This window comes from Neltuma alba, unplaced genomic scaffold (genome assembly GCF_004799145.2).
Source record: "Neltuma alba isolate B1F8T4 unplaced genomic scaffold, ASM479914v2 tig00013202_pilon, whole genome shotgun sequence".
Taxonomy (NCBI): domain Eukaryota; kingdom Viridiplantae; phylum Streptophyta; class Magnoliopsida; order Fabales; family Fabaceae; genus Neltuma; species Neltuma alba.
Window position 1 is genome coordinate 188819 of NW_021637507.1, and position 9172 is coordinate 197990.

At 35.2% G+C, this 9172-nt stretch overlaps 2 protein-coding genes across 4 annotated transcripts; both read right to left on the reverse strand.

Annotated features, from left to right (window-relative positions):
* Positions 1-779: 779 nt before the first annotated feature.
* On the reverse strand, positions 780-2996 carry LOC114735284 (LOB domain-containing protein 15). 3 transcript variants are annotated; one of them, XR_003739255.1, is made up of 4 exons: positions 2554-2656; positions 2194-2443; positions 1092-2056; positions 780-971 (listed from the first exon to the last, which is right to left on the reverse strand). XR_003739255.1 is itself a non-coding variant. In XM_028922967.1 (3 exons), exons 1-3 carry the CDS (start codon positions 2783-2785, stop codon positions 1655-1657), a joined length of 666 nt encoding a protein of 221 aa, XP_028778800.1. In that variant the 5' UTR covers positions 2786-2996; the 3' UTR covers positions 780-1654. The 3 variants fall into 3 exon arrangements, 2 of the variants coding, with proteins under 2 accessions (XP_028778800.1, XP_028778799.1); XM_028922967.1 differs by lacking the exon at positions 2554-2656 and adding an exon at positions 2772-2996 and having other exon boundaries at positions 780-2056; XM_028922966.1 differs by having other exon boundaries at positions 780-2056.
* Positions 2997-7969: 4973 nt separating this feature from the next.
* Positions 7970-8909, reverse strand: LOC114735285 (uncharacterized). Its single transcript, XM_028922969.1, has one exon. It carries the CDS (start codon positions 8843-8845, stop codon positions 8294-8296), a length of 552 nt encoding a protein of 183 aa, XP_028778802.1. The 5' UTR covers positions 8846-8909; the 3' UTR covers positions 7970-8293.
* Positions 8910-9172: the final 263 nt, after the last annotated feature.

Below are 9172 nucleotides of genomic sequence, written 5' to 3' on the forward strand. Positions count from 1 at the left end.
GAATGAAGTGGGGTTATGTCAACACCAGGAAGATGCCACGAGTTTAAGCAATCATGACATGGGACCAATACATGTCACATCTCGATCGAGAGAGAGCTCTTTAACAAGGAAAATTCTGAATCAGGGATAGGTGTTTGTTTTTGTGCGTTTTAATTGAATTGTGCACATCATTCTGAAAAAGAAAGGGTCCATATATGTGTGTGTGTGGTGGATTAATAAAATAGAAAAGTGTAATATTCTTTTCTATGTAGTTCTTGCTTATACGACTAAGTCTTCCTCTTTGAGCCTTCACAAGCAGGCTGAAATCCTCACGCCAAGTAAGCCCTTATTATTGAAAAGATATACATAGCTGGCATCAACATATGCAACACCATATCTATTTGTAAATTGATGTTTACTGCAATATTGAACTTAGCTGCTTCTCTCAATATAATCAAACTTAAATACATGCCCATTATTATATATACAAGAAGTATAACTAATAATTCTGCTTTTTAATCATATCTTCTGAGAGAATTTTAGGAGAAGTCTGTATACATATACAGTCCAAGTTAATAGGAGACAGATTTTCTATGACATCTATCTCTATATTTTCTAAATCTATGATGATCTCGTCTAGTCAATTAAATAGTGAATCACACAATTCTCCCTGATTACCAAAAATGACTCCTAGTACTGCTTCACACACACACAGATTTCATGTCTGATTTGTAGATTTAAACCCAATTTGATTAACGGATAAAGAACATATAAGGGAACTTCGAAAGAGAACATATCAGTTGGAAAACCATTAACTGATATATGAAAATTTTGCTACAGACGCATTACTGATTACGAGTCATTATCAACGATAACATACATATAATAAATTAACACACCAAAAGCAAATATTAATTAAAATCGCCACCACTTTACTGTTAAGAACAATATCAGAAGGATGGAAACAGTGAAGCGACAGCTAGCTAGCTAATCTGAAACAGGAAAAAAAAAAAGAGAGAGAGAGAGAAGAAAAAGAAGAAGCTGAGATGTTTGTGCTTCCCATGTTAACATACAACATATATGGTGAAGATCACAAGCTCACACAACCTTACCTTTTGTCTCCCGCAACTTCAGACAGCAATTTAGACCCTTCAGTGGCACGGATTAGCATGCTTGACTGTCCATATCAAACCAGAGATGGCACGTGCCAATTTATTTCCATACCTAACAATACAAGCAAGCCCTCTTGGCCGTACATATTTTCCACTATTCAAGTTGCAGTAGCTTCTACACATCATTAATTGTGCAAGGTTTTTCCCTTTTCTCACTTCATCATCAAGTAATGAAGAGACAATTTGTCTGCCTGAGTCGTAAATGGGACTGTAGGGAAAATAATGCAGAAAGGGGGGATGGAGAGTAATCTCAAATGAGGCAAGAAATTTAAAAAGAGAAAAGAAAATTTACATTAAATTAACCATATATGAAGGGGAAAACTTGGGCATAATCATGGATTAAGACCATATAAATAAAAATAAGAAGAAGAAAAGTTTACAGCCCATAACAATTAATCTCCAATAATTATATTCTCATCATTTTCTCCCTTACTTTATTCCCCCAAGCTGGTGCCTAGCAGAGATGGAAAAATAAATAGAATTATTATTTGGTGTCTGGAAATTTAACCAAAATAGGAAATATTGTCACTTGAAATTGTGGTATAATTGGTGGGAGGCCTCTGGTGGACTTGGGTATACATGGAAGAAGAGGAATCAGAAGCAGAAGGAAGAGAAGGCGGCGGCGGCGGAGGTGGCGGTGGCGGTGGAGCGGCGATTGACACGGCCCGAGAGGAATTAGGGAGGACAGGAATATGATGAGAGGAGGGTATGATGTTAGTAGCTTCCCTAAGTTTGTATTTAAGTATTTCAGCTCTTACTGCATTAAGTTCAGCTTGCAAAGATTGAACTTGCTGCTGCAAAGCAGAAATTGCACCCATGCATCCGTAAACTGGGTCTCTTAGCCTCACATTTGCCTCATACACTAGACTATTTGCTGCATCCGCTCTTTGACTCTCTGGTACCTCCTATAAAAAACAAACCATATATATATAGCCATATTCATTAATCTCTTTTTGCTCATGGAAAGTGATACTTCTAATCATCAAGCAGTTGGGGTGTGTGTGTGTGTCGAGAGTTAATTAGGATTTTGTGTATTGTATACCATGAGCATCTTGGAGACGTTGCTAGCACCAAAAACCTTGTGAACAGAAGCAAATTTTTGGGGCTCATGAGGGGAAAAGTAAGGAGAAAAGGGACATTCCTGAGCACATCTTCGCCTCAAGAGCTTACATGCTGCACAAGGGGTTATGGTATTCAGGGTTCCTGGAGGACCCAACATGTGTCTTCTTCCCATTTGCGATGAAACATCTCCCTCCCTCTTGATCTTCTTCCCTATCTCTTCAAAATTTTCCCTGCAGAAAGAGCAATCACAAGATTAATCAGCAAACTTATAAACGCACACATCAAACTGTTTTATTTTGTATTTATATCTTAATTTTTGTAAGGGGAGAAAGAAAGCTACTGGAACATTAGTTTGATCATGCACGCCCTTTTTATCCATCGCTAAGGAACTAGAACCCAGGTCTAAATATATATAATAGAGCATCCAATATGTTTAAGAAATTTTGACTTAAGATGGAGGGGATGAAAAGTTTCTAGTAAAACAGTAGAAAAGGTATCTGTTAAGAAGGTATAGTTGAGAGATGGAGGGAGATCTATCATGCTTGTGTGACTGATTACCTTTCTCTGGACATTCAGGCATGCTCTCTCAGTACGGGCTATGAAGTAGAAGTGAGCTTGGGAGAGAATAATTAGATAGAGAGATAGAGTCCAAAAGGGTAGAGGAGAGGAAAGGAAAATAAGAGTAGAAAATGAGTGTGCTTAAAAGGCAAGGTATACAAAGCGGTCCAGCTATATTTAATTTCAAAGAAATAGACAAAAAGGAATATATATTATATCTCAGTTGCATAAAGATATAGATAATAATAGATATAGTTAGCTAGACATCTATATCTACAGAAGCTGAAAGAGAGTGAGAAGCAAATGAGTGTAATAGAATTTCAGGAATTATAGAGACTTTTAACTATCAGGAGATTAAGTTGGGTACTCTTGTGAAGAATTTCATGAAAGAGGAAGAGGAAGAGCAGGAGAGAGGAAGAGAGGGGGAAGAAGAGTTTCTCATATATATATATATATATATATATATATAGAATTTGTGCCAGCTCTATTACTGGTTGCTCACGTGTGAGTTCTTAAATGTGTTTGACTTTCTTAATAAACTTTCTGATTCGATTGCCGCCATGCATGTGGTACTTGCTTCCTACTGTGGCCAAACCTTACCAACTTGCTAGTCTTTTTATAAACGATATATTATGAAGAAGCTGAGCATGTTTCTGTGTTGATATATTGCCTTCCACTCAGACCTCATATGTCATATGTTCAAGTGATTCTCTATTAAACAATCATTAATCAACTGCAGATCACGAATTCTATCTATATTCTCAATCCATAGATGTACCAACGTTGATCTCAAGGTTTTATCTTTATTACGACTTTTAGTGACTCCTTTAGATCAGTAATATTTGGAATCCTCATATTCTTACTCACGAATGATATGCTAACATATTTAGGATTCTGCTTAGGACATAGGGATTAGTAGTTGAGTAATTGATTTAGGAATTAAAGTCTTCAAAGCAAAGTAATTTCTTACTTTGATTTCGAATACATCATAAATTCCCTGATCGATAACTTTGGCATAAAATCTTACGGTTATTTGGATATCAACAAAGAAAACAAGCATTTCTCCTCTTTTTGTTTAACTTCATGTATATTTATATGTTCTTAATTTGCAGAAGTTTAGAGTTTCCACCAATTCCATGGTTATAGATACTCGTATTTTTGACTTGCAGTTCATGATTACATAAAACTGCTTAAAATATTTCATAAAGAGCCATTCATCTTTTAAATGATCATCACTTCATTAATATACAAGCATATGAATTTAATTAAGGGTTGAGGGAAAAGATTGGACACCTTTCAAGATAAGTTGATAATCTTAGAGATAGAAAATGACTTCTGTAGCGTGATGGATGGTTATATTGATGGATAGAGGTATGCTAATTCGGGACATCTCACCCAGCAAGTTTTTCATGTTAGAGAAATCATTAGACACATGTAATAATAAGAATCTAGCACAGTGATTTTCATTTCAAAACCTCCAATTAATTTCTTTTGCAGTAATCGATCAAAATCCCAATACTGTAATATGACTACGACGCTTAACTGCTTAACTATTTGTCCTCTATACTCACACTCTCATGAGTAGTTTTCCCTTGAAGCACACCTTAACATAATACAAAGGAACCAAAAGCATCGGCTCCTTTTATTTGATGTATCATTCAGAATCAATATAGTTACTCCACCTAGCAGTGATTTATCACAGGTAAAAGAAAAGAGAGTAATCAAAGTTGGCTCACTGACCCATAAACCCTAATTACTACGGATTACGAAAACGAGAGTTTCACTTAATTTGTGGGGGAAGGATGATATTAATTGAGGAGCAGTGATCTATCAAAGTGGGTGGTGAAAGAGAGAAGGAGTGTATTTGGAAATTGAAATGGAAAGGGTTGGTATTATATAAGTAAATTACGTAAAAGCAATGCTTAGACTCTAAGCAAGGTGGCACCATCCATTCTTGTTTGACCCGTATTTTGAGCCTTACAAGCCGCCTTATATTTCTCCTCTCAGCTTCCCAAACCTAACTTCAATATATATATATATATATATATATATATTATATGATCAGTTTTCTGCATTACTGCACCCGAATCCAGAACCCGCCAGGGCCATCACCCTTTCTGCTGGTTGGCCTATTGATAAATGCCAGGTGATCATCGGACCTGAGAGAATCTCTTGATTCTTTAACGGTGTTTGAAAATACATAAACCTTAATAAAAACTGATATTTCTTCTTCCCTTGGATCGTTTTCGATTTTTTTAAACGCAAAACAAACATTCGGTTGAAAATACATCAAGTCTTCTATAGGGTCAATTATACGTATCATAGCTGAAAGTCTTGTCATGATGAATACTAGACTTGAACCTTCGACAACACACACACACACACACATATGCACATATGGTCTTACCCTATTGTCACTATCTGGCTGGCTCTTATTCTTTTCCTCTCCCTCTTCTCTCCATGCCATTGAAGGATTGCAGAAGGAGATGGCTCTGGTCAACTATATATATACAAGGTGCATTTACCCAAAAAAGCTTTGATTTTTAATATCTTAAGTTCAATCCAAAAAAATCGTGGTGTGTTTTGTGTTCTGAAATCGTATTTGTTTATATATCGGAGAGAAGTAAACAGAGTATAAACCTCAATACAGTTAGCATTTGGGTGAAGCAGTTCCGCAGAAATAAAATATTATCTCGCTCAAAAGAAATAGCTAGACAGAGAGAGTATCTTTACACAGTTGGTATTTGATGATAAAAAAATTCGTGTCTCAAAATAATTATGTGTGTCAATTTAAGAATTTCAATAACATTGCATTATGTAGATTGTGAAAATTGCCTAAAAAAAATTGAAAGATTTCTTTACAAGAGAGAGTTTTTCATCAGGTTGAAGAAAAAATATCATCTAGGCTATAAATTGATTTTTCCTCTTCTTAAGATGGGATTTAACTACTTTAGCTAGCTACGTACCTTTGACTTTATTTTAACAGTCTCTCAAATTTTTCTTCCACTGCCTTAAACATAAATTTATTTTAACTAAATTATGTGGTTTAATGCAAAATTTATAAATAAATCGTATTATTAATAGCTTGTGATCGAACAATAATGTGGTTTGTTTTTCTCTCCTATAATAGAGTATATAATAAGTGCAATATAGACCTCGTTTGACCAAGAGTTTTTTTTTTAATAATATACTCCTCCGGTCCTTAATATAGGAATTAATTATTGAGTTGATCTTGGTCCTAAATATAATACCGATTTCTCATATTTATTAGTTTTTTTAAATTATCCTTATTGATGCTTCCTCAACTATAATTAAATAAAATATGAAAAAAGATATTAAGAAAAATGATTATGGTATTTTAGAACAAAAATATCATCTTATAATTGACTAACTTATATAATTTTCTTAATATAATCAAACTAATTAAATATATATTACATTAAACACCAGAGAAGTAATATGTTTACGTAACTCTTATGCGTTTGTTCAAAATTAATTTCAAAAACTTGGTCGTGCACTTTGAAACAGGACAAGTCAATAGTACATATAAGTGTAGTGGCATGTCATCCTAAGAAGACATTTTTAGAGCCTATTTGGAACAGTTTATAAGTAGCTTTTTAACAGTGATTTACAGAATACGAGACAAATATGTTAAAAGAATTTGGTCTCAGCTTACGTGAAACGTGCTTATAGAGAATTTCCACTATAATCCCAAACAGGCACTTAATTGCAGCCAACATTAAGAATTAGTTAAGGTACTTTTCAATGAAATGATGAGTTACATTACATGCCCGAAATTTTAAGTCTGGAATCTATAACTTCAAAAGGTGAGCTAATAAATTTCATAATCACAAGAACAGGAAACATAACAAATCACACAATAATATGTATAAATTATGAATAGTGAGATTTATTTTTTTAATACTGGTCCCAGAGGCACCATGGAATATATTGAGACTGTTTTGGGCCTGTGTGTCTTCTGGATCCCGAACAGACAAAGGGAAGTATGTGGTCCATTGTCTGGGAAAACAAACGGCTCTTTCACGGCAGAACAGGAAAAAAAAAAAAAGACAGAAAACAGAGAAAGCCAACAAGAGTTTGTTCCGTTGAAGAGTAGTTAGCTCATAACTAGCAAAATTGTGAGTTTGAATCTTATTAGTGATTTGGAGATCTTATTGATAGACAATTTATAAATTCTTTTGTAAACGTTTTTTAAACGTAGAAGTATGTCCTAATGCAATATCCAATTAGCTTAAACTTTTTAGTATTCAAAGTGAACAATTACTGGAAAATTGAAAATTCTTCATTCAGGTAGGGATCCACTGTTTCATCGCTTCAAAGATGCTCTGATTAATTACTTTACCAAGCCGTCATACTCATTTGTCCCGAGGACACATTCCATCAGTTACAGTTTTTTCCCCCAGCAAGAGCTTTTTCTATTTTTGTTTCTAGTTTATAATTAGATTATTTACACGTAATTTGTCTAGTTTTTATTATAAGGCACATTTAATTATCAAAAATAAAAAAGTGGTTAAATTATTGACTTCGTTTGAAATGGAAAAAAAAATTCAATTCACCCATATTTAAACACATGCATTAAAAAAGAATAATACATTCTTTCTCATAAATAATAACTTTAAATAGGGGCCATATTTAAAAAATAATTAATATTTCATTCGATGACTAAAATATGGCAAAGAAGAGCATCCAATATTTTTCCTATCTACTATTTGTTGCCTTGTAATTAAAACATTTTATAATCACGTAGGGGACAAGCTTAAATGCTCCGCAATAATGAAGTCGGTTATCAAACAGCAATTTGCCCTTTTTTATTCTTTTTAAAGAAATCTTGCGCCTTCGGGTTCCAGACTTCCAGCTCCAGCCATCTCTGGAGAAGATGACACTATCGAGAGATTCAATCACATGAACTCATCAGAACCCACACAAAAAGGAAGCAACTGGAAATTTCATAGCCAAGGAGTGATCGACCAACATTATTTCATGTTAAACGATACTTATCTGCAAGTTAGCGATAATAAAACGACCAGAACCACCTAGTTTGCATCCATTTTTCTCTGCTGAAGAGAGATGGAGTTGGTTCTTACTTCTTAGTAGCCATTTTGCTGCACATGGAAGCCCGCATTTCTTGGCACAGATAGAGAGTATTGAAATGTGTGCTTTGCTGCAAAAACTAAGACTATTCAAATGATCGATTCTGATAAACTAAAATAACTCCATCGATAACACAAATGATTAAAATCTGTTTCCTCAATGATACAGGCTATATATATAAATTAATTAAAGACACAATAATTGGGGGAAATGACGGATTCCAGATCTCCTGCTGCATATACATTGTGAATATATTGATCATGAGCTATGATCCACATCAATATGTTTGACCCACTGAGCCCACACACGTTCATAGTTTTCAACAACTATCTTCATCAACAACAACGTAACTCCTCATCAGACTTCTACAATAACTAAAACCACGTAGAAAGATTAACTGGCTAGCTTAGCTAGGCCGCTCCACCATGTCGCACGATTTTCAGAATCACATTCTTTATATTCCCAAAAGGAGTGCAGCCTGGAGAGATTCTATGTTTGTACCTTAAAGCAATGCCCAGTTTTGAAGTCGCAGACCTCACAGAAAATGAAGGAGATGATGAATAGTATCCCAGCGAAAGCGAAGATGAGGACGACGACGACGAGTAAGATGAAGAAGACGCATGAACCTTCCCTCCAGAGCCTGCAAGTAGTGCCCTCAAGATGCCTGAGATAATCCTATGGGTAGTTTTCTTATTTGGATTTCTAGGGTTTGGCTTGGACTTGGAAGTGTAGGAAGGTGGGGGTGTTAATGGAGGAAGAAGAGAGGTCTCGCTCAGAGGATGCTTAGGAGTTCCTGGTTTTGATTCCCACATGAAAGGAACTCCCACAGAAGCTTCTCCATAGTATAATACTCTTGAAGATGAGTTACCCACGGACGCTTCCTTCGCCACCAGCCTCGAGAAGAACCCTCCATCTTCCTTGATTCTGAATGACTGCTCAGCTGATGAGACATCACTTGGCATCTTCTTCAATTCTCTCTCTCTCTCTCTCTCTCTCTCAAGATCCCCAAATGGACCTCAAAACAACACTATGTTTTACTGAACTCTATATGTAACATGTAAAAGTCAAGGAAAGAGAAGCAATATATGGGTGGGCTTCTTTTCAATTTAATAAAAATATATGAATTATTAATTACGCACACCTATTTAATTGTGGCCACATTTAATGCCCTGCTTTGTGGTAGATATAACTATAAAATTCCATGGGGTGTTCCCCTATTGTTTTTGGAAGCATCTGTTTGAGAAATGAGCAGGCTGGTCCCACACGAGAAAGTTTATAAATTTATTTTG